This window comes from Heptranchias perlo, chromosome 9 (genome assembly GCF_035084215.1).
Source record: "Heptranchias perlo isolate sHepPer1 chromosome 9, sHepPer1.hap1, whole genome shotgun sequence".
Taxonomy (NCBI): domain Eukaryota; kingdom Metazoa; phylum Chordata; class Chondrichthyes; order Hexanchiformes; family Hexanchidae; genus Heptranchias; species Heptranchias perlo.
In genome coordinates, this window is record NC_090333.1 from 37,555,450 (window position 1) to 37,581,902 (window position 26,453).

Genomic DNA, 26,453 nt, shown 5'->3' on the forward strand with positions numbered 1-26,453 from the left:
TCAGTGCATTTCATTATTGGTTATTATCATAGTATCATAGTAGGTACAGCACAGGAGGAGGCCATTCGGCCTAGCGTGCCTGTGCCGACTCTTTGAAAGAGCTATCCAATAAGTCCCATTCCCCTGCTCTTTCCCCATAGCCCTGTAAATTATTTCCCTTCAAGTATTTATCCAATTCCCTTTTGAATGTTACTATTGAATCTGCTTCTACCACCCTTTCGGGCAGTGCATTCCAGATCATTACAATTCGCTGGGTAAAAAAATGTTTCCTCATGTCTCCTCTGGCTCTTTTGCCAATCACCGTAAATCTGTGTCTTCTGGTTACCAACCCTTCCGCCACTGTGAACAGTTTCTGCTTATTAACTCTATCGAAACCTTTCATGATTTTGAACACCTCCATCAAATCTTCCCTTAACCTTCTCTGTTCTAAGGAGAATAACCCCAGCTTCTCCAGTCTCTCCACATAATTGAAGTCCCTCATCCCTGGTACCATTCTCGTAAATCTCTTCTGCATTCTCTCTAAGGTCTTGACATCCTTCCTAAAGTGTGGTGCCTAAAATTGAATGCAAACTCCAGCTAAAGCTTAACCAGTCTTTTATAAAGGTTTAGCATAACTTCCTTGATTTTGTACTTTATGCCTCTATTAATAAAGCCCATGTACTTTTTAACAGCCTTCTCAACTTGTCCTGCCACCTTCAAAGATTTGTGTAAGTACACCCCCAGGTCTCTCTGTTCCTGCAGTCATTTCAAATTGTACCATTTAGTTTATATTGCCTCTCCTCATTCTTCCTACTTCCTCCTTATTGTCATTATTTATTTATTATGCTTCCAGCAACATGCATTCCCTGATGTTTCCCAGTATAGGATAATTATTAAAGAGTATAACTTTAGGTAGGCATTGCACTGTATCTTCATGCTGAAGGAGGAAAACAAAATGCATATAGAACACGTCTCATAAGATCCAACATTTATTATATCCATAACTTCAAAAAAAATAATGACCATCACCAGGACAGGATTCTACTTGATCAGAACACTTAAAAAGGAAGGAAAATCTAGGGGAGTACCTTTCATTCATGTGAATTGAGAACCCTTCTGCAGCCATCCAAACCCTGGAAACCATTCTACAGGCTGGCAAATTTGCATCATCTCCTATAAAAAGCAGGTGTACTTTGAATACACAGTTATCACCTGACACTTTCCTTCCCCTTTAAAAGATAGAAAAGTTCATTTCTGTTCTGATGACTGCAGCAAAAGGATGGTAAATCATTACCTTCTAGATTCAAAGTCATCCTGATCTTCCAATTTTCTTACTTTTTTCTTGATAATAGGCAATTTTTTCGTATCTACAAATAGGGTATTCTCCTTCGTTAAAACAAAGCAAAAGTCTTGATTAGTTATGTCAGTAAGACATTTTAAATCTTGCACAACTACGGATACAGACAGAAACACATGCTAATTTATTTTTAAATCACAGAAGGGGCGGGTAAATATACACCATGGTGGAATAAATTTGATTTTTATTGCATTTTTTCTTTTTATTAACAAACTTCAGGCAGAAGACTTGTGAATTTATTTTTATTTTAATTTTATCCCCTTCCCTCCTCTCCTTTGATGAAAGTATCAGGCAGGTGGGGACCCATACCACCAGGTCCCCATCCATTTGGGGACCTGCACTAATCTTCCAGCATCACTTCTGTCTTAAGTGCCCACCCAAATATGGATAAGTGTATTCAGAAAAGGTGGTAATGATGAGGTGTCATAGATCACATTTCTAATCATTATCACCTTAGCAACATCAGACGCCTGTCACAATAGCATTTTATTGACATCCACGTTGCTGGAGGTGACGGATTTAAGTGGCTTACCCATTGAGTGAAATCGATCGATATATTGTCCCACACCTTCAGATTTTGCAAAGGAAACAAAAAGGCTGATGGTGGGCTTCCTGGCACAGGAATAATCACTGGCAGAAACCTCCAAAATAATTTTCACAAGACTGATCACAATTCACCAAGATTAGCGGTGAGAAGTCCCATCCTACCACACCTCATTGCCACTGCAGCTGAAATGCTCGCCTATTGACCTCACTATAGTAGTTTCATGGGTGTCAGTTGCTCTTTGATAATCTTGCACTAGTGGCTATTATTCAGGTGTGAACCTTGACAGTGAGCTCAAATAGGCTATTTTGACTACAGATGACATCTCAGTTAAGCCCAGTTCTGTTTTCACATATGCATTTATAGGACATTTTATTGTCATTATTTATTTATGATGCTTCCATCAACATGAATTCCCTGATCTTTTGTGATTTTATTATAATCCAGTTACACCTTGCAATGAGCAGTCATCATTTAATTTGTTTAGCATGGTTCATCTCTCTACCAGAAAAGCAGTACAACATGCAAACATGACTTATACCTTTCACTTTGAGACACAGCTTACCCCTGTACTCCATTTAGCATACATCACTCCATTCCATTCTCCTTCAATTGAGCTGAAGGACTTCTTATCATTTGGCGAACTAAAATAGCAAACAAATTAAAGGTATTTATTTCTTTGCAAGTTACTATTGATCACTAATGATAATGAAATATTTAATATAAACCTACAAGATTTCGGCAGTTATTCTGTGTTTCTTGCCTCCATAGAAAGGCTTGGTGTGAAATATAATGTTGGCATTGTATCCTGTTTTTGTACAAGTTATGTTGCATTCTCCTCCTAGTTCCACCCACGGAACTGTTAGAATAGACCTGTTGGATAAAATTGAAAAAGCCTAAACATCATGACGTTTAGCATAGCTTTCAAATAGAATAATAAACACAAACTGGTTTCTCTTAATATGTACTGATAGGCAACATGGAAATTTAAAGTGGTAACATACAGGACAATACTTGCCTTCCATAGCCATTTGGAAAAGTGAGAATATAATGCTCATCATAATCGAGCAGAGAGACACATCCTGTTAAATGTAAGAAACAGACTTTAACTGTGGATAAGCAGAACATGGAAAGTGGTCAAGGTGAAGGAAAAAATAAGATAAACAGAAAATTAATTAAGGTGAAGTAAACAAACATAGAGACTCAAAACTCTAAGATAAAAGTAAATACAATTGAGTTCCTTTTACCTGAATGTTACTCAGAATAAAATGCTGGAATTGGAACTCTATGTAATGGAAGGAAATAATGACATCATGGGGATTACAAAAACATGGCTCATCCCAGCAGGTGGGAGTAAATTCAACAAGCAAGGGTTTAGGTTGTTCAGGAAAGAAAGCAATGACAACAGACAAGGAGGAAGAGGAGTTCCATATGTTCAGGATAATTTTGAAGTTAAGGAGGTTGAAATGGGAAGCCAAACAATGAGAGTCTGTCTTAAGTTCACAAGCAGGCAGAGGACAGACCCCCAAAACGGGTGAAGGAAGATGACAGCATTTTATACAATGAGATAAGAAAGATATGCATGGATGATAATGGGTGACTTCAACCAACCCAATCAAAAAGCTATTGAATACAAGGCTGGGTGAAGTTAGAGTACTCGAGGGACAAGCTGCAATAGGTCAAATTCTTCAATTTTTCTTATATTCTTAAAAGTATTGAGGTTTCCCCAATGGCTCTGAGGTAAAGTCATCGTCTCTGAATCACAGACCAGGCAGGTCCCAGGTTCAATCTCTGGTCTGTGTTAAATCAGCTGACCTCAAACAAAGTGGCAGTAGAGGTTCTACAATTGGCTACAGTGCCCTTAGGTCAGGAAAAGGAAAGTCAGCCATGGTTCCTGCACCTAATACATACATGGCAACCTCTGCTGGGAATACATACATGGCAACCTCTGCTGGGAACACATACATGGCAACCTCTGCTGGGAACACATACATGGCAACCTCTGCTGGGAACACATACATGGCAACCTCTGCTGGGAACACATACATGGCAACCTCTGCTGGGAACACATACATGGCAACCTCTGCTGGGAACACATACATGGCAACCTCTGCTGGGAACACATACATGGCAACCTCTGCTGGGAACACATACATGGCAACCTCTGCTGGGAATACATACATGTAGATGACAGTAGATGAAGAGGACTGGCTGTGGCTGTGATGCCCAATGTGGTCAAAGGCTCACACATAAATAATGGCCAATTAGGCGAGATACAGGAGGGTGACTGCTGCCCATGGAATCGAGGAGTCAAAATCCTCAGGAGAGGGGAGGGGAAAAATTGGACCGAACATAAAATAAATAAAAATAACACAGTAAAACGTGCCAGCAGTTTATTTACAGTGAGAATACAGAATATTAGTGCAGTAGGAGATTTGTGATAAAACTTACCCTGTCCTATGTTATGCACCCCTATAGACATTCCAAGAAACTTAGATTTAGTCCAAATGTGAGCGTTGAACTGGATTTTTTTTGAGAAACATTCAGCATAAAATGCAGAGACTGTAAAGAAAAATGGGGGAAAAAACATGACAAATACACTCTTTCCTTATTGCAGTGAGTTAACGTTCTCATGCACTGCATTATGGAGCAGCAGGATATAGAAATACATAAAAGTTACAAAAGTTAGCAAATTTCCTATCTCACTGGAACCATCAGTAGCCACGGGGGGAGAAAAAACTCTTTTGAAACTGCTACAGCATTACATTGTTTGCTCTAAATCAGTCCATGCTCTATACAGTGAACTATTCTCCAGAGCAAAGATATGAAACATCAACGGCTAGAAACAAAAAAAAGTAAACAATCATCGACACTGGCTGGGTACCAGATAGCTCAGGATAAAGGAAGTATCCAGATTAAGAGATTATCACGGATAGACAAAAAACACATTTGGAGTTATTAATCCTTTGAGCTCTAAAGCAGCCATTTCTGCTCCAATATAAAACAGAAGATGATAATTTTTCCAGTTTCTTTAGAGAATACTGTAATATTCTGAAGTGATGTGTGGCTCCTTAGGTTTCAGTGGTAACTACTAAACAGAAATTTATAAAATTGTTCAGATGCTACTGGATACAAACTGAAAATATTTCATTGCTAAAATCAACACTTCCAGGGGGTAAAATCCTTAACATGTGATGAACACTGCCAGATCTCTGCCTCCATTTCTACTGAGCTATTGCCAAATGTCCTTTTCTTCATGCATTTTAAATGTGAAAATTGTCAGCTACAGACTGGTATGAAAACATGAGCTCTGTAAAACATGGAGCTCAGCATTCGTGAACCCATGGATTTTTTTTTAGGAAAAACTGAGAGATTAAAGAGTAATTATTTTCTCAAGTTACTTTCGCAGACACAAGTTAATGCAGGTTAAATAAAATCTTGGCAGAGTGGTCGCACAGTATGTTTGTACCACAAAGTGGGGTATTTTTTAAATCTCATCTAACCATTATGGGATCACACTAAGCAGGAATTCTCTGCTGCTTCCCTCCCATTTAGTGATGATGGGGTAGGTGGGAGAAAAAATATTTGATGGTGACCCAATTCGCTGGATTCCTGCCCATTTTTTGCTCCTGATTTATTTCTGCCGTAAGTGATGGTGGATGCCGGAATGTGGGTGGGCATATTCAAATGAAGCACTAATTATAGAATTATCATAATTCATATTTTCCACCATTATCACCCCGACAACGCTAAATCCTAACTTACGTCAGCATTCAACAGGCGTCCAGCATTGTTAGAAGAGGGCTCAGTGACAACGACAATTTAAATGTCTGAAGAAGGATCAGAAATTAAGTGAGATACAATGGATTAGCAGTAGAATGGGTCACTTCCTTGGAGGCAGCACAGCTTTTCAAAGCTCCAAGGTTGCCTGGTTTATTAAGCTGCTACAGGTGAACCTCCACTGGCCATTCCCACCCCTCCAACTCTGTGAAGCTGCCAAGCACAGGTGGAGGTGCTGCTGGGAGATCCACCAAAATACGAAACTGGGAATTTCGCCAGGGTCAGAGTTGGGTCAGTCAGGCAAGCACTGGAGCATTGGGGCGAATTCTGTAAATACAGTAGAGATCATAGAATCATACAGCACAGGAGACCATTTGGCCCATCATGCCTGTGTCAGCTCTTTGAAAACGCTATCCAATTGGTCCCACTCCACTGTTTTTTCCCCATAGCCCTATTTTCCCCTTACAGTATTAACCCTTTTGAAAGTTACTATTGAATCTGCTTCCGCCACCCTTTCAGGAAGTGCATTCCAGATCTTAAGAACTCGCTGCGTGAATAAATTTCACTTCACCTCCCCTCTGGTTCTTTTGCCAATTACCTTAAATCTGTGTCCTCTGGTTAGCGACCCTCCTGCCAGTGGAAACAGTTTCTCCCTATTTACTCCATCAAAACCCCTCATAATTTTGAGCATCTCTATTAAATCTCCCCTTAACCTTCTCTCCTCCAAGTAGAACCACACCAGCTTCTCCAGTCTCTCCACATAACTGAAATCCCTCATCCCTGGTATCATTCTAGTAAATTTCCTCTGCACCCTCTACACGGCCTTGACATTCTTCCTAAAGTGTGGTGCCCAGATTGGTGATTCTAAATGGGGGAAGGAGCTGTGAGCCAGGAAAAAGTGGGAGGAAGGAAAAAAAAACATCAGATGATGTGCTCCCATATGGCTCCAATGGCTGGTGCCACAGCATCATTGAGTGACATAGAAGCAGGTCACCTGCCCGTGGAGTGGTATGTAACAAAGAGCAAGAGATGGTCAGAAAATAAAAATACTATTTTGTAGTTGGATATTCTTAATGGGATTATTGAAATGAAACTTACTCGGTGGGTGATGCGACACCTGCTCTGCTACAAATGTTACACTGTTCTGGCTAGCCTCTGGAATTGGCCCTTCAGCAACAGATTCCTGTGGCAAAAGAGGGAATGTGTAAAAACATAAACATGTAATTAAATACTCGGAATGCTGTGAAATTGAAAATATATGTACAGTACAGAAATACATTTTTTGAATGTTATAATGCTGCTAATGGATTCAGCAATTATTTGGATAGTGGAACCTTATAAAAGATAACCTGGCATTTACTTAAAACGTAAAAGTTTTAAAAGTTTGGTAGTCTAATTATACTGAGAACACTGCCTCTTGTTCTGACAAAAATGATGACACTGTTTTGCCACTTTCGCGGTTGTGGACTGAGTTCAATATGGGCAGATTTGCCAATAAACATTATCCAAGATGGAATGCAGAATTCAGACCACTGGGTTATAAATACTGCTGAAATCAACATTTAGACTGAAGAGTAACCTATCAAAATTTATTACCTGTTTTTTCCTTTGTAAAGTTATTTATTTCCCTGTTTTAGACTCCCTCTCTCCCCTTTACTATTTCTGCTCCTCTGCTGGTAGCATTGCCAGCTCTGGTTGGTGATATTCTTGGAGGTCTGATCATGTGATGTCTGATCATGTGACATCTGATCTCATGACGTCTGCAAATGTTATTCCATTTACCTTATAAAAGTTGGGTCCCATGTAGTTGAGTACCTTTGCTCGTGGTTTTGCGCCAGCAGCTGTTGCGCGAGATGTTCGAGAACTAAGAGGCCTTTTTCTACATTAAAGGCACTTTATAGATGCAAGCTCTCGTCGTAATCAGTTTTACCTTTTAAGTGACATAAATCTAACAGCCAGTAAGAGTCAGTTGTAAAGATCACAAAGTAAAAGAAATACCTGAAAGATTTCCATTTATGTAGTACCTTATTGCATCTCTCCAAAATGTCTCAAAGTGCTTCATGCAATGCATTACTTTGAAGTGTAGAGACTTATGTTATGTAGTTAAATGCAAAGGCCATTTTATGCACTGTAAGATCTCACAAAAAGCTCAGGGAATTGGCGGAGGTTACAATCCCTTCACTGATAGTTTTCAAAGCTCACAGGAAGTGGGTAACATCCCAATGGATGGCAAAGTTCGCTACTATGTTGATCTGTTTTTGGTTGATGGTGAACATTGGGAAAACATTCAGCTCTTTTTCAAATAAGTGGATCTTTAACATTGATCTGAACGACTGGTGTCGATAGTAGCCATGATGTGGAGATGCCGGTGATGGACTGGGGTGGACAAATGTAAGGAATCTTACAACACCAGGTTATAGTCCAGCAGTTTTATTTGAAAATCATAAGCTTTCGGAGGCTTTCTCCTTCGTCAGGTGAGTGTGGGATTCCTTGAAAGTTACCGCGTATATAGTCAGAGAACAATGCCTGGTGATTACAGATAATCTTTCCAACTGCCTGTTATCAAGGCAATCAAAGGAACTTAATAGTGTTCAGACAGAGAGACATTAGATACAAGACTACTGAATATACAAACGGCCAGACAGAGAGAGAGAGAGAGAAAGAGAGAGAGAGAGAGAGAAACATCAGAAAGGAAGAGAGAGAGAGAGAATGACCAGTTGTATTAAAAACAGATAACTTTTTTTTCGCTGGTGGGGTTACGTGTAGCGTGACATGAACCCAAGATCCCGGTTGAGGCCGTCCTCATGGGTGCGGAACTTGGCTATCAATTTCTGCTCCACGATTTTGCGTTGTCGTGTGTCTCGAATGCCGCCTTGGAGAACGCTTACCCGAAGATCGGTGGCTGAATGTCCTTGACTGCTGAAGTGTTCCCCGACTGGGAGGGAACCCTTCTGCCTAACGATGGTCTGTTTGAGGTTAGGTGGCTGTTTGAAGGCGAGTAGTGGAGGCGTGGGGATGGCCTTAACGACGAACACCTCGCTAAGGCCATCCCCACGCCTCCACTACTCGCCTTCAAACAGCCACCCAACCTCAAACAGACCATTGTTCGCAGCAAATCACCCAGCTTTCAGGAGAATAGCTTCCACGACACCACACAATCCTGCCACGGCAACCTCTGCAAGACATGCCAGATCATCGACACAGATACCACCATCACATGAGAGGACACCACCCACCAGGTACATGGTCCATACTCCTGTGACTTGGCCAACGTTGTCTACCTCATACGTTGCAGGAAAGGATGCCCCGGAGCATGGTACACTGGAGAGACCATGCAGACACTGCGACAACGGATGAACGGACACCGCGCAACAATCGTTAGGCAGGAGGGTTCCCACCCAGTCGGGGAACACTTCAGCAGTCAAGAACATTCAGCCACCAATCTTCGGGTAAGCGTTCTCCAAGGCGGCCTTCGAGACACACGACAACACAAAATCGTGGAGCAGAAATTGATAGCCAAGTTCCGCACCCATGAGGACGGCCTCAACCGGGATCTTGGGTTCATGTCACGCTACACGTAACCCCACCAGCGGAAAAAAAAGTTATCTGTTTTTAATACAACTGGTCATTCTCTCTCTTTCTCTTCCTTTCGGATGTTTCTCTCTCTCTCTTTCTCTGTGTCTTTGGTTCTGGCCGTTTGTATATTCAGTAGTCTTGTATCTAATGTCTTTCTGTCTGAACACTATTCAATTCCTTTGATTGCCTTGATAACGGGCAGTTGGAAAGATTATCTGTAATCACCAGGCATTGTTCTCTGACTATATATGCGGTGACTTTCAAGGAATCCCACACTCACCTGATGAAGGAGAAAGCCTCCGAAAGCTTGTGATTTTCAAATAAAACTGTTGGACTATAACCTGGTGTTGTAAGACTCGTTACATTTGAATTACTGGAGCAGGCTTTCGGTTTAATCCCTCATCCAAAGAACAGCATCTCCCTCAGGGCCATACTGGAATATCAGCCTGAAATACAAGCTCATGTCTTGGAGTTAAGCTTTAACTCACAAGCAAAATCATTACTGTTGGAAGCAAGGGTAGCTGCTAGATGAATTAAATAATAACTGTGTTTTCATTTGGAGATCCACTAAGCAAGGGTGGCCAACTGTCATATCGTAAGTAGAATGCAGCTCTTCTAAGGTAGAATTGTATTCCAGCACAATCTGTAATCATATGGCCCGGCATATTCCTCACTCTACCATTATCAACAAACCAGGGGATCAACCCTGGTTCAATGAGGAGTGTAGAAGACAGCACCAGGCGTACCTAAAAATGAGGTGTCAACCTGGTGAAGCTACAACACAGGATTACATGCATACTAAACAGAGGAAGCAACATGCTATAGACAGAGCTATAGACAGAGCTAAGCGAGTCCACAAGCAACGGATCAGATGAAAGCTTTGCAGTCCTGCCACATCCAGTCGTGAATGGTGGTGGACAATTAAACAACTAACAGGAGGAGGAGGCTCCGTGAACATCCCCATCCTCAATGATGGCAGAGTCCAGCACGTGAGTACAAAAGACAAGGCCGACATGTTTGCAACCATCTTCAGCCAGAAGTGCAGAGTGGATGATCCATCTCGGCCTCCTCCCGATATTCCCACCATCACAGAAGCCAGTCTTCAGCCAATTCGATTCACTCCACGTGATATCAAGAAATGGCTGAGTGCACTGGATACAACAAAGGCTATGGGTCCTGACAACATCCCAGCTGTAGTGCTGAAGACTTGTGCTCCAGAACTAGCTGCGCCTCTAGCCAAACTGTTCCAGTACAGCTACAACACTGGCATCTACCCGACAATGTGGAAAATTGCCCAGTTATGTCCTGTCCACAAAAAGCAGGACAAATCCAATCCGGCCAATTACCGCCCCATCAGTCTACTCTCAATCATCAGCAAAGTGATGGAAGGTGTCGTCAACAGTGCTATCAAGCAGCACTTACTCACCAATAACCCGCTCACCAGTGCTCAGTTCGGATTCCGCCAGGACCACTCAGCTCCAGACCTCATTACAGCCTTGGTCCAAACATGGACGAGAGCGCTGAATTCCAGAGGTAAGGTAAGAGTGACTGCCCTTGACATCAAGGCAGCATTTGACTGAGTGTGGCATTAAGGAGCCCTAGTAAAATTGAAATCAATGGGAATCAGGGGGAAAACTCTCCAGTGGCTGGAGTCATACCTAACACAAAGGAAGATGGTAATGGTTGTTGGAGGCCAATCATCTCAGCCCCAGGACATTGCTGCAGGAGTTCCTCAGGACAGTGTCCTAGGCCCAACCATCTTCAGCTGCTTCATCAATGACCTTCCCTCCATCATAACGTCAGAAATGGGGATGTTCGCTGATGATTGCACAGTGTTGAGTTCAATTCGCAACCCCTCAGATAATGAAGCAGTCCGAGCCCGCATGCAGCAAGACCTGGACAACATCCAAACTTGGGCTGATAAGTGGCAAGTAACATTCTCGCCAGACAAGTGCCAGGCAATGACCATCTCCAACAAGAGAGAGTCTAACCACCTCCCCTTGACATTCAAAGGCATTACCATCGCCGAATCCCCCACCATCAACATCCTGGGGGTCACTATTGACCAGAAACTTAACTGGACCAGCCATTTCAATACTGTGGCTACAAGAGCCGGTCAGAGGCTGGGTATTCTGCGGCGAGTGACTCACCTCCCGACTCCCCAAAGCCTTTCCACCATCTACAAGGCACAAGCCAGGAGTGTGATGGAATACTCTCCACTTGCTTGGATGAGTGTAGCTCCAACAACACTCAAGAAGCTCGACACCATCCAGGACAAAGCAGCCCGCTTGATTGGCACCCCATCCACCACCCTAAACATTCACTCCCTTCACCAGCAGTGCACCATGGCTGCAGTGTGTACCATCTACAAGGTGCACTGCAGCAACTCGCGAAGGCTTCTTCGACAGCACCTCCCAAACCCGCGACCTCTACCACTAGAAGGACAAGGGCAGCAGGCACATGCGAACACCACCACCTGCACATTCCCATCCAAGTCACACACCATCCCAACTTGGAATTGTATCACCGTTCCTTCATCATCGCTGGGTCAAAATCCTGGAACTCCTTACCCAACAGCACTGTGGGAGAACCTTCACCATGCGGACTGCAGTGTTTCAAGAAGGCGGCTCACCACCACCTTCTTAAGGGCAATTAGGGATGGGCAATAAATGCTGGTCTTGCCAGCGATGCTCATATCCCATGAACAAATAAAAAAAATGTCTCTTTGAATGTTTTGTTTAGCAGTCCTGCCCATGCACTCAGCCCTAATGTGTAGTGCAGAATAGCAAAGGATGTATCTGCCACAACAAAACATGCCACCTTCCTTCCATTCTGATCCAGTTACTCAAAGTTTTGAATCAACTGTAATGACTTACCGCTAGGTATGCAGTAAGAAATTGTGCCATTCCTAGCTACGTCATGCTATTAAACTTGGGTTTACAGTACCATAGTATGGTATAGTACAGAAGGCAGCCATTCTGCCCATTGTGCCTGCTGTTTGTAAGAGCTATCCAATTAGTCCCATTCCCCTGCTCTTTCCCCATAGCCCTGTAAATTTTTTCCCTCCAAGTATTTATCCAATTCCCTTTTGGAAGTTACTATTGAATCTGCTTCCACCACCCTTTCAGGCCAACACCACCTGATCATAACAACTCGCTGTGTAATCAAATGTTTCCTCATATTGCCTGTGGTTCTTTTGCCAATCACCTTATTTCTGTGTCCTCTGTTTCACCTTTGAGAAGTAAAACTTTTTTTTAATGATGAACACATATTTCTTGGAAATAGACTTCATGTGCTTCTTCACCCCTTCCTCTTCCTTAATGTTAATATTAAGCTTAGTTTTTTTTTAAAAGTTTAATGTGTTATTTGCAACATTTTTATCCTGACTTCAGGAAGGATATCATTTGTAGCCATGTAAACTCTTTTCAAAATTGTTCTTCCAAATTGATTATTTTCTGGGTGGAGGATTAGTAAAGACGACTCATTTTATAATATTCATTTTAAGTTATTGAATATTAGTAATGAGTTTGACATTAGGGTCTGCTTTCTGGGTTGTGATGTAGAACACTCAATATTTTCTATTACCACAGACATTGGTGGCTTGTTTTACCTCCAAATCTTTTTGCCTCATTTCCGGCCTATGTTCTTGTTATTTCTTTCACACTTTCTCATTTACATGAGACAAGAGCATAATTATGTCAATCTGAAATCCTAAATTGGATGAGATTGGCTCTAGAAAATGATCAACATGCTGTTATGATAGAAACTGTTTATTCAATGTTCAGGTTGAGAAGTTTAACGGCGTCTGAAGAACAAACATTCATCAAAAAGTGATATTTTTGAGCAGAGGAGAAAAGAAAAGCTGGAATAGCTGAAGTTCTGAAACACAGTGTGCATTGGGGTTGTCCTTTGTGAAAATTAGAGACATTCATGGAAAAATAAGATTTTCTAAACCTTGTCCATCTCAGACATATAACAAGATCAGCTGGGAATTAACAGGGAGATTTTGTAACATTTGAAAAGTTTTCAGAGCAGCAAAACTGAAAATCGTAGCAGGTATCATTCTTCATGTTTCGATGTAACTGATGGAAAAACTTTTTTCTTTCTCTCAGAGCGTCATTCACCAGTGAAATTCGAAACATTCTTTAATCCTGACATTTGAAACCATTGTTTACTGTAGAAATCTGTGCAAACAGATCATGGTTTTACGTTTTAACCAACAATGATTTGGGCATAAGATAATACAATTTATCTGTTCACTTGTTGGTGGAATTGTTTCTGTTGGCCAGGGGTTGCAGAAACTACCGAGTTTATTCCAAACTGCTGACACACAGGCAAAAACAACTTTGAACTGAAGTAACCTGAGTTCAGTCGCTGGCCTGAGCTGGCTGGAACTGGTTTGAATTAGTTAAGTTTTGTGAAAGACAAAGGAGATGTGATAAGACACAAGTCCTTATTTAGAAAAGGAGTAATGAGATAATGCTACCTAAGTCCTTGGGACAGAGCCAATAAGGAGAAGACACAGACTAGGCGAGCAAGCCTAAACCAAAGGGAGAGAGACAGCACAGCTTGAAGAGATAAGATTCGGAATAAGAATGAAGAATCTGGGGTGTGGAGCCAGAGCGAAGACTCCGGAGACCAACCATCGCGGAAGTGGAAGAACCTACATCAGGGACGTAGAGACAACGTCGAGAGAGAGAGAGAGAGAGAGAGAGAACGGAACGCCTGGCCAGCGTCAGCTCTCCTTTTCGGGTATTATCCTTTATATTCTGTGACCACTTAGGGAGTGTCAGAGAAACCTAGTGGGTGTGCGTTTAGATCCTAGTTTGGGTATAAACTGTATAACCTGGTGCAAACTGCATGTCTATATCTAACCAGATGTATAAGCTATATGTATATGATCTAACGACGTGAATAAAGCGAATTGAGAGTTAAGAGAGAACTGACTCTTCTCTTTGTACTAAGCCAATAACCGTAACCGGTGACCTCCGGTCAACATTTCTCATTCACCCATTTTTAGCTTGAATGAGCTACCATACCCAGCTTTGAGAGGGGGATACTGCTACACACAAATCAACTGGACTGGAGCCTGGCACAGAATTAAACATGGAGCATCATTGCTGCTACCAACACGAGCATAAATCTTCAGTGCTATTGGCCTCTGCAGCAGAAAGGAAGCCCAATAGTGTTTCCTGGCATGAAGGAGCAACTGTGATAAAGACAAATGTGTGACACTGGATTAATGAGCGATGGATAGAGGAACTTAGAAAAATAGGGAGGGAGAAAAGGAATGAGGGAAAGGGGAGACAATTAGAAAAGAAAGACAGGGAGAGAAGGAATGAGAGAAAGGAGAACAGAGTAGTCTCCAGCAGAGATGAACTGGATAGACCATGGTGTTTTCTTGTCTAGCAATTTCTATGTTCCTAAGAGTGATCTTTCCTCTCAGTCGGTAAGACAGGAGTGGTGCCTTTCTCAATATTAAGTGTACGTTCTCAGCCAATCATGGAGCAGTACTGATTATGGATACAGGAGTTCAACAGCCTAATCCATCATAAGAAGCAAAAAGAAGCTTTATGACTTGAAAGCCCCTGTGGGAGTAAACAAAAGGGGGGGGGGAGGAAATACCAAGAAATTAAACTAAATCAGTGGTTATTAGAAAAAGCAACTTACCGTATTTTCTTCAGCTTCATTCTCAGGGAACATCCAATGACATTTGAAGATTTCTCCTAGAATGGGATTGTAAGGTTTCTTGGCTACAGATCCCTTGCGACCAGCATGAAAGGCTGACAGGTACCATTTGACAACCTGTACCATTCGGTCTCTTGGGTCAGTTTGGTCTACAATACTTCACAAAAAAAAATGTAAGAATATTTTATTTCATTTGATATTAAAACAATCATATACAATAGTCAAGGTGAGAATAACATTTGAGAAAGGCTCTGACTTTTAGATAATTGATGCCATGTGCTATTCTCAGAGTGAATAAATGGACATATGACCTGTCCTCTGCCAATTTTGCTTTGTAACTGATTATAAGATACACGAGCAATGACTCAGGCTCTTATTTTTCTTTCCTCTTCTTGAGTAAGCATTTGATCTCCATTCAGTACAGAACTCCAAGTGGTGGGACAGAGCTCAGACAATTAAGCTTGGCAGATAACTTTATATTTGCATTATTCTCTAGCCTGACATACAATACTGGAAGTTACATATGAAAATAGTTCATCATTGAGTCAATGGCAATATTTAAAGTTTTTTTTATAACACAGATTTCACTGCAAAATTACACGAGGAAAAAATCTTCATAAAACCATACTGTAGATTAAATTATTGTGATAAATTATAATAGAAACAATGCTAAAGAAATTTTCTTAAAATAAAATCTGTACACACTAAATCCAATTCGTATACAAATGAATTAGCATAATAATTACACAGCTTTTCCATTTCATTGCAGAAGCCAGTTTAACCTGATAAGAGAACATTTACCTCACAAACAAATCTGGATGTGCAAAAAAGTCTGCATACATTTCCAACAAAGATCGTCTTTCCAAGATAAATGTGGGAAGGACAACCTGCAAGATGATCAGCATTAGAATCGTTGAATCATAGAATGGTTACAGCACAGAAGGAGGCCATTCAGCCCATTGAGACTGTGCCAGCTCTTTGTAAGGACAATCCAGTTAGTCCCATTCCCCCGCTCTTTCCCCGTAGCCCTGTAAATTTTTTCTCTTCAAATATTTTTTCAATTCCTTTTTGAAAGCCATGATTGAATCTGCTTCTGCCACCCTTTCAGGCAGCGCATTCCAGATCATAACCACTTGCTGCGTAAATTTTTTTTCCTCACCTCGCTTCTGGCTCTTTTGCCAATCACCTTAAATCTGGGTCCTCTGGTTCTCGACCCTTCTGCCAATGGGAACAGTTTCTCTTTATTTACTTTATCTAAAACGGTCATGATTGTGAACACTTCTACCAAATCTCCTCTCAACCATCTCTGCTCTAAGGAGAACAACTCCAGCTTCTCCAGTCTATCCATGTAACTGAAGTCTCTCATCCCTGGAACCATTCTAGTAAATCTTTTCTGTACCCTCTTTAAGGCCTTCACATCCTTCCTAAAGTGCGGTGCCCAGAATTGGACACAACACTCCAGTTGTGGCCAAACCAGTGTTTTATAAAGGTTCAACATAACTTCCTTGCTTTTGAACTCTCTGCCTCTATTTATAAAGCCCAGGATCCCGTATGCTTTTTTAACCATTTTCTCAACCTGTCCTGCCACCTTCAAAGATTTATGCACATGTACCCCCAGGTCTCTCTGTTCCTGCACCCCCTTTAGAATTGTACCATTTAGTTTATATTGCCTCTCCTCGGTCTTCCTGCCAAAGTGTATCACTTTGCACTTCTCTGCACTAAATTTCATCTGCTGTGTCAGCCCATTCCACCAGCTTAGTTACGTCCTCTTGAAGTCTATTACTATTCTCCTCACTGTTTACTACACTTCCAAGTTTTGTGTCATCTGCAAATTTTGAAATTGTGCCCTGTACACCCAAGTCTAAGTCATTAACATATATCAAATCAAGCAGCAGTCCTAGTACCAACCCCTGGGGAACACCACTGTATGCCTTCCTCCAGTTCGAAAAACAGTTCACCACTACTCTCTGTTTCCTGTCACTTAGCCAATTTCGTATCCATGCTGCCACTGCCCTTTTTATTCCATGGGCTTCAATTTTGCTGACAAGCCTATTATGGCACTTTCTCAAATGCCTTTTGAAAGTCCATATACACAACATCAACCGCATTGCCCTCATCAAAAAACTCGATCAAGTTAGTCAAACACGAATTGCCTTCAACAAATCCATGCTGGCTTTCATTTATTAATCCGCACTTGTCCAAGTGACTATTAGTTTTGAATCGGATTATCGTTTCTAAAAGCTTCCCCACCACCAAGATTAAACTGACTGGCCTGTAGTTGCCAGGTTTATCCTTACACTCTTTTTTGAACAAGGCTGTAACATTTGCAATTCTCCAGTCCTCTGGCACCACCCCGATATCTAAGGAGGATTGGAAGATTATGGCCAGTATCTCCGCAATTTCCACCCTTACTGCCCTCAACAACCTAGGATGCATCCCAACCGGACCGGGTGACTTATTGACTTTAAGCATAACCAGTCTTTCTAGTACCTCTTCTTTATCAATTTTTAGCCCATCCGGTATCTTAACTACCTCCTCTTTTACTGTGACTTTGGCAGCATCTTCTTCCTTGGTAAAGACAGATGCAAAGTACTCATTTAGTACCTCAGCCATGCCCTCTGCCTCCGTGCCTAGGTCTCCTTTTTGGTCCCTCTTCGGCCCCACCCTTCCTCTTACTACCCATTTACTATTTATATGTCTATAGAAGACTTTTGGATTCCCTTTTATGTTAGTTGCCAGTCTATTCTCATACTCTCTCTTTGCCCCTCTTATTTCCTTTTTCACTTCCCCTCTGTACTTTCTATATTCAGCCTGGTTCTTACTTGTATTATCAACCTGAAATCTGTCATATTTTTCTGCTTCATCTTACTCTCTCTCTCTTTCGTGATCCAGGGCGCTCTGGCTTTAATTGCCCTTCCTTTCCCCCTCGTGGGAATGTACCTAGACTGTACCCGAACCATCTCCTCTTTAAAGGCCGCCCATTGTTCAATTACAGTTTTGCCTGCCAAACTTTGATTCCAATTTATCCAGGCCAGATCTGTTCTCAACCCACTGAAATTGGCCCTCCTCCAATTAAGTATTTTTACTCTAGATTGCTCCTTGTCCTTTTCCATAACTAATCTAAACCTTATGATATTATGATCACTGTTCCCTAAATGTTCCCCCACTGACACTTGCTCCATTTGACCCGCCTTATTCCCCAGAACCAGAACCAGCAATGCCTCCTTCCATACTGATCAAGAAAGTTGTCCTGAATACACTTCAGAAATTTGTCCCCCTCTTTGCCCTTTACACTATTACTGTCCAGTCAATATCAGGATAGTTGAAGTCCCCCATTATCACTCTATAGTTCTTGCATCTTTCAGTAATTTCCCTGCAAATTTGCTCCTCAATACCCTTCCCACTAGTTGGTGGCCTATAGAATACACCCAGTTGTGTAATGGCACCTCTATTGTTTCTTAACTCTAACCAAACAGATTCTGTCCATGACCCCTCAAGCTCATACTCTCTCTCCAGCACTGCAATATTCTGCTTAATCAATACTGCTACCCCCTCCCCCCACCTTTCTTTCCTTCCCTATCTTTCCTGAACATCTTGTATCCAGGAATATTTAGTACCCAATCCTGCCCTTTTTTGAGCCAGGTCTCCATTATCGCCACAACATCATATTCCCATGTGGCTATTTGGCCTGAAGCTCCCCAACCTTGTTTACCACACTTCGTGCGTTTACACACGTGCACTATAAACCAATCTTCGACCTTCTTATATTGCCTTAGTCTGATCCCAACTAATACCACACTATTTCTTACTCTAGTGCTATCTATCTCTCCTGATCCTTTGTGCCCCTTGTTTCTCCTTTCTAATGCTACATCCTGGTGCCAATCCCCAGCCAAATTAGTTTAAACCCCCCCCACCCCCCACAGCACTAGTGAACCTCCCCGCGAGTACATTGGTCCCAGCTCTGTTGAGGTGCATCCCGTCCCTATGCCCCAAGAAACTGAAGCCCTCCCTCCTGCACCATGTCTCTAGCCACGCATTAATTTGCCTTATCTTCCCATTTCTGTACTCACTAGCACCCGACACTGGGAGTAATCCAGAGATTACTACCTTTGAGGTGCTGCTTTTTAACTTCCTCTCTAGTTCCTGAAACTCTAGCCTTAGGACCTCATTCCTTTTCTTTCCTCTGTCGTTGGTACCCACATGGACCACGACTTCTGGCTGTTCCCCACCCCCCTCAAAATGTTCTGCACCCCCTGTGATGTCCTTTACCCTGGCACCAGGGAGGTAACACACCATGCGGAATTCACGTCGACGGTCACAGAAACGCCCATCTGTCCCCCTGACTATCGAATCCCCTATGACTACTGCATTTCTACACTTCAGTGTCCCCCTGTGCAGTCCTTTGCCCCATGGCGGCCTGTAAAAAAAATAATTTTTTTGGTAAGCAATATGGAAAGTCTTAATGGTAACTTCAGAGTTAAAACAAAAAAGGTGACTCTGCATAAGAAATCCAAATTGTAAACTAACTGGTAGAATAAAACAAGGAAATGTATATTTTTCAAAGGAAGGAAATCAAAGAGTAGCTCAAATTATGTCACTACCAAACATTAAATATATTTGTGTCATTGGAATACATATATTATTGATTCCAGTAATTTAAAGAAAACAGATCCAACAGAAATTAATCAGCCAAAACACGAGTTTTGGATCCAGAAACTGATTAAAAAACACACCTGAAAGTAATATCTTACACATTGCTAATCAACAATGAACCACCGTATGTACTTGGATGAAACATTATAATATTGAATTATATTTTTTTCCTATTGGCTCTATACCGACAGGAGGTTTACTAGAATATTTATTCTTTTCAGAGTGGTCATTTTTCAAATGACGCCTGCATTTTCATTGAACAACAAATGGTCCACCATCCTCACCTTTGTCAGGTCCATGCCCAGTCGGACCTGAGACAAGAGATGCATGATGACACTCTTATGCTCTTCAACAGATTCCCCTTCACCCTCATCATCCCTCTCATCGTGCGTATCAAACAGCTCTGGGAATGGCATCAAGCAATTAGAAATTATATTTAAAAGGCAGCTACAGTATCTTTAAATCACCAATGCCCCTTTTCAAAAACTAGTGGTAGTCCTTAGTTTGACAGATCATTCATGGCAGAATTGCTAATATAATGTCAAATGTATTTTTTTTTAAAAGAGCATTAATCTGAGTGCAATGGTAGTCCTGGTGTTCTGTGAAGAGCCAATTCCACCGTTTTGCAGTCTAAGCAGAGAGCAGCAGCAATATCCGTGTATAGAATGACCCCTTTTTCCAGTTGATGATAGTGAACTTCGACAGTCATATTTGACATTTTACATCAAAGCAGTGATCTGAAGCTGAAGAGACTGGCCTGATTTTGGAATCCATTTGCTAATCTATATAATTAAAAGTCTTATATCCAGTGCATGTTCAACACTTCAAAGTGTTATTGTCCATCACAATTACTGGATGGGTTCAAATATCATATTCTGAAAAGGCAACAAATCCCAAATTATTGTTAGCTGAGCAAGGATAATCACCTGAAATATTACAGAATAGGTAATAAACCAGGCAGGAAACCTAACAATGAACAAGGAACAAGTAAGTAGGAAAAGTAGCAATTAAAACAGCAAATACCTACTAATGAACAACAGGCAAAGAGGAGCAGAATCCATCAAATGGCTGAAAATATTTTTGGAAATGTTTCTGTTGGTCATCTTCCATTGTTAGTAACATGAGGAACTAGTACTAAAATTAAAGTTTCTAACATAACATGTCCTTTTAGAAATCCAGCCAATAAGTTTTGTTCCCAAAGGCCTAACCTCATTCAGGGGCATGGGGCTTCTTTCTTGGAACTTGCTAGGTACAGCTCAGTCTTCCCTCTTGATAATTTTCTGTACATTTTTTTTTAATATATTCAATCCCAGGATGTGGACATCACAGGCAAGGGTGGCATTATCACCCATTCCTAGTTGCCCGAGAAGGCGGTGGTGGTGGGCCTTCTTCTTGAACTTCTCCAGTCCGTGTAGTTGAAGGTGCTCCTACAATACTGTTAGGTAGGGAGTTCCAGGATTTTGACCCAGCGACGATGAAGGAATGGCAACATATATCCAAGTCAGGATAAGGTGTGACTTAGAAGGGAATTTGGAGGTGATTGCGTTCCTATGCACCTGCTGCCCTTGTGGTGGATCGCACAGTATTTGAGAGTTGCCAGTGAAGACGCCTTGGCAAGTTGCTGCAATGCATCCTGTAGATAGTACAGCAGCCACAGTACGCTGGTGATGCAGGAGCTGGATGTTTAGGCTAGTGGATGAAGTGCTGCTCAAGTGGACTGCTTTGTCCTGGACGTTGTTGCAACTGCACCCTACCAGGCAAGTGGAGAATGTTCCATCACACTCCTGACTTGTGCCTTGTAGGTGGTGGAGAGGCTTTGGGGAGTTGGGAGTTAAGCCACTTGCTGCAGAATACCCAGCCTCTGACTCGGTCCAAGTGCCACGGCAGTTATATGCCTTTTCGAGATGAGTTTATGGTTAATGATGATGCACAAGATGTTGACATGTGACACGTGAAATTCTGCACTTTGAAATGTTGCAAGCTTTGTTTATTTATTTTGTAGCCACCATAAATTTTATGTACACCATAAATAGAACAGCTATTAAAAATCTTGCATAGGACATATGTTTCCTCTCCATTTACATTCGTTGACTGACTGTGGGCAACACCACAGATATTTTTATATATATATATATATACATACATACATATACACACACACGTATTTACATATAACTTGCAAAGCAAACAGCAGAAAAAGGATACTAAAAGAGTGGGAAATTCTGGAATGAATAAATCATTATTCAAGTTTGGAGAAATGCCCTTTAAAAAGTCCTGAATTTAAACATGGCTATTTAAACAGAACCTTTTTAGCTACACTACTACTGTTGTAGAGATGCTCAGAAAAGAAAAGATGCAAATTAATTTAATCTTCTCTTAAGATTTATAGTTTTTGGTCTTTATAATAAAAACTCAGACTACTGAACAGATGAAACAGTCTGCCTATTCAATATTCTAGGTAAGGAGCTACTGTAACTAGCCTCTATTGGAAATCTTTTGATAGGAAATATAATTTGCAGTATCTTTGCTTAAAACATTGTAATTTGCACCTCCAGTAATGAAGAAAACATTGCTGTTTTAGCAATCAACAATCATTGACATTAAGGGACCCAGTTGAAGTTTTTCTAATTCTTCTCAATTTAAGAAAAGGACACAATTTAGCATAAACACACCTGCATCATTTGTTCCATTAGACATGGAGGAATTCAGTGATTCTGTAGTGTCTGGACGCTTCAAGCTGCTGCCTGTGTTGCCGTGTGTGATCACTACTGGAGATGTTGTGCTACAAAAAATGAAAAATGCCATTACAAAGTATAAAGTTTATATGGAATATTTTTTTAAACTTTCCTGTAGCTAGTGGCACAGTAAATAAGGAATTTATTTTTAATGTTCAACTCCATAATTATATAGTTTGAGACAGTCTTCCAATCCATTTAGAACTACTATGAGCTCAACTTACAAGCTTCACAGTTAATTTCCTCATCTGTACTAACAACAATAAAAAGGTATAGCAAGCATTTGCTACTTAAGCTATTGCTTGATACAACATTATAAGAAAGGGAAAACTGTATTACAAGGTTGTTTCTTTGCATTGAATTATCAGGCTACCATGGCTTTAGTCTTACATTGCAAGGGGTTATTCATGAAACTCACTTTTAAAAGACTAAAGTCCTTTAGAGCGGGCAAGAATGGATATATGTGCAGTTCTTTTTCATAATTTTCTCATTTTTAAGTGACCAGTTGGAGGGGAGGGAGTAATGTAAAAGAGAACTTCCTCAACATTTTGAAAAAGGTGATAATACTGGATATAACTTAAAGAAACTAAGCAAAAACAGGCACATTGAACTTTTAACCTTCAGATGGGAGAGTAAAAATGAGTAAAAAATTTACTTTTACTTTGCATCATTAAGCCTAGAGAACTGATAAGTAACAATGTTAAAGTTCATTTTAGAGCATCCACAGCATTTAACACAAATTTGACACAGTCTGATAAATGTTTTCTAAAGTATTCTTTATTAATTCAGGTGCTTTGTTAAAAAAAAACTACATTTTTAAAAAAAAAACAATGTGAATGCTCCCCTAAGAAGCTGAGCTATGCAGACTAGGAAGTTCCCAGGTTTGATCCTCAGTCTGTGCCAATTTAGCTGATCTCAGTCAGGGCAATGGGACAATTACATCTGTTCCTCAGATAGGGAGGGAAAAAAAATACACTCCTGACTACTATCCAGCAAACCCTGTTGAAAATGTGAGTGTTTGTATGTTGAATGAGGAAATAATCCATTTCTGCTGCAATATCAACTCCTTTCCCCGTGGTCAAATAGCCGACTAACACCCACCGTTAAGCCTTACACATGAGCAAGGTAACAGAAGGCAACTTTCAAAAGCAAAATACTGCGGATGCTGGAAATCTGAAATAAAAACAGAAAATGCTGGAGAAGCTCAGCAAGTCAGGCAGCATCTGCGGAGAAAGAAACAGAGTTAATGTTTCAGGATCAGGACCTTTCATCAGAACTGGAATATGTTAAAGAGTTAAGGGGCAAAAGTGGTTAAATGACAAACGGGATGATGGTGCAAGGCAAGGAAGGTGGTAATGGGACAGGTTAAGAAACAAAAGATTGGTCAGGAGTAGCTGTAAATGGCGACAGCAGAACCATTACCAGCACTTGCTGTCTGAAAAAATAGGAGCAGTGGTTATGATCTGAAGTTATTGAAAACAGTGTTAGGTCCGGAAGGTTGTAAAGTGCCGAAACAAAAGATAAGGTGCTGTTCGTCGAGCTTCATTAGAACGGTGTAAGAGGCCGAAGACAGAGAGCTCAGAGTGGGAGTGGGACAGGGAATTAAAATGACAAGCAGCCGGCAGGTCAGGGTCTCGCTAGCGGTCAGAGCGGGGGTGTTCAGAAGAGCGATCACCCAATTTGTGTTTGGTCTCCCCAATGTAGAGTAGACCGCATTGTGAGCAGCGAATACAGTACACTAAATTGAAAGAAGTACAAGTAAACCGCTGTTTCACCTGGAAGGAGTGTTTGGGGCCCTGGACAGTGGGAAAGGAGGAGGTGAAGGGGCAGGTGTTGCAACTCCTGCGCTCGCACGGGAAGGTGCCTTGGGGAGGACAGCGGGTGTTGGAAGAGTGGACCAAGGCAACTTTCATCAGCCTCTCCAAATGTGCCACCTGTATCCATGGCACCATTCACGAAAGCATCACTGAACTCGTGTCTTATTTCAATCATACTCAATGGTGAAAACAGGTTTAAACCAGCTAACAGTATAATAAAGAGGGAGATCTTTCAAACCTTTTTTGATTTCACATGATGACAACATTTATCAATATAAAAATCACTATCATTTTGATGACATTTTTCTAAATTTCTTTCACAATTATAATGTGAAAAGGACACAAGATTTTACAATGTTAACCAAGGTACTTACATTGTGTGACTCAAGATCAAATTTTCAAAACTTTAGTAAGCTTAGGTCCAGAGTCCAAATATTTAAACTTATACCCTAAATGACTGATCTTTGGCCAATGTATAAGGATAGACAATGAGACCATTATTGTATCTGTTACTGTAGCTGATTCTATGTAAATACTAATCACAGTTAAATCATTTCTTTTGGTAACTTCAGCCAAAAGCCAGAACTGCAATTTAAAATATGCATTAAACTGTCTTCAATGTACTCTGTGCTAGATATTATATTTTCTATGCAGATCCTAACAACCTTGTGTGAATTTTAAGAAAGATTGCAAAAAGAGGTTGCATATTGCAAATGCACAGCCATTTTTAAAAAACTTACAGTTTCTATAGGTACATATTGGCAAATTCACTACGTGTATATAGTTTCCTACAGAGTACTCATCATCATCTTATCCATTTTTTTTTTAAAAAACAGTTCAGTTCACCTTGTTACTTTTCCATACATTCTAGCTTGAACAAAAAATGGGATCTTCATCATGCTCTAGAAACAATACTATGACACTTCGATCTGTTACATAGCAGATAGGCATCACCGTTCTTTTAAAGAGCATAGATTTTTTAAGAAGATCACTATGCAATATGAAATCAGACTATTTAAATTTACCACTGTTGGTTATAACTTGTAGCAAAATTGTTGTGGTATGTTGTGAATACAGTATTCTGTTATGTCACTGCAGGTGAACAGAATTAACTAAACAATCCTGTTTGATGTCACAATGCTATCTCTCTGTCATTGCAGCTTCTTTATGACAACACAACAACAAATTGCATTTATATAGCACCTTTAATGTAATAAAATGTCCCAAGGTGCTTCACAGGAGCACAATCAGACAAGATGTGACAACAAGCCATTTAAGGAGATATTAGGACAGGTGACCAAAAACTTGGTCAAAGAGGTAGGTTTTAAGGAGCGTCTTAAAGGAGAGGTGGCGAGGCATAGGGATTTAGGGAGGGAATTCCAGAGATTAGGGCCTAAACAGCTGATGGCACAGCTGCCAATGGTGGGGCGAAGGAAATCAGGGATGCACAAGAGGCCAGAATTGGAGGAATGCCGAGTTCTTGGAGGATTGTAGGGCTGAAGGAGGTTAAAGAGATAGGATCGGACGAAGCCATGGAGGGACTTGAACACCAGTATGAGAATTTTAAATTAGAGACGTTGCCGACCAGGAGCCAATGTAGGTCAGTAAGCATAGGGGTGATGACAGGTTTTGGTGTGAGTTAGGACACAGGCAGCAGAGTTTTGGATGAGCTCAAGTTTACAGAGGGTGGAAGGTGGGAGGCCAGCCAGGAGAGCATTGAAACAGTCGAGTCTGGAGATAACTAAAGCATGGACAACAGAATCAGTAGCAGATGGGGTGAGGCAGGGGCACAGATGGGCGATATTGCACAAAGAATAGTGTGTTTTAATATTCAGATAACAGAAGAAATATCAGAATTCCAGTGCAAGTGAAAAAAACCTTAATATTAGTCAGGGTTATCCTAAGTCTAGTATAGATGCTGATCTCCATTCAGCTTAATGGAAGCTAGCCAGAAAGGGACCACTGAATAACTAAACTGAATATGTCTTTTCCAGTCAGCAAATCTAATCACAAGACTGCTTCACATTGGAAAGCAGAGAACATCCCTGAACAAGAAACATTCACAAGTATTTTTTTGTTAAACCATTTCTAGAAGAGTATGTTAGACAAAAATAATTTACTTTTCCTCCTCTAAAAACGTTATTCCCCATTGAGAATAAATGCTTCATGAACAGATGAGGGTGTGACAAATTATAAATATTGTTGAAAAATGAACTGACCTAAATTTGGTTTATTGCATCGCTCAGGAGTTACCAGGTTAGTCGGTATAGTTGTGAAAATATTCTTCATTTTTCACATTGCTGCCACACAGACTCATCTATATA

The 26,453-nt window shown here is 41.0% G+C and overlaps 1 protein-coding gene across 7 annotated transcripts in view; it reads right to left on the reverse strand.

Annotated features, from left to right (window-relative positions):
* Positions 1–26,453, reverse strand: part of osbpl9 (oxysterol binding protein-like 9) — a 176,799-nt gene that overhangs the window by 12,747 nt on the left and 137,599 nt on the right. For all 7 annotated transcript variants that reach the window (XM_067990225.1, XM_067990224.1, XM_067990223.1 and 4 more), the window contains 10 exons: positions 22,250–22,359; positions 19,862–19,980; positions 15,726–15,811; positions 14,907–15,081; positions 6,759–6,843; positions 4,332–4,442; positions 2,899–2,962; positions 2,613–2,753; positions 2,446–2,524; positions 1,274–1,365 (listed from right to left, as the gene is read on the reverse strand). In XM_067990225.1, the coding sequence (XP_067846326.1) occupies positions 1,274–1,365; positions 2,446–2,524; positions 2,613–2,753; positions 2,899–2,962; positions 4,332–4,442; positions 6,759–6,843; positions 14,907–15,081; positions 15,726–15,811; positions 19,862–19,980; positions 22,250–22,359 (1,062 nt within the window). The remainder of the gene's footprint in view (positions 1–1,273; positions 1,366–2,445; positions 2,525–2,612; positions 2,754–2,898; positions 2,963–4,331; positions 4,443–6,758; positions 6,844–14,906; positions 15,082–15,725; positions 15,812–19,861; positions 19,981–22,249; positions 22,360–26,453) is intronic.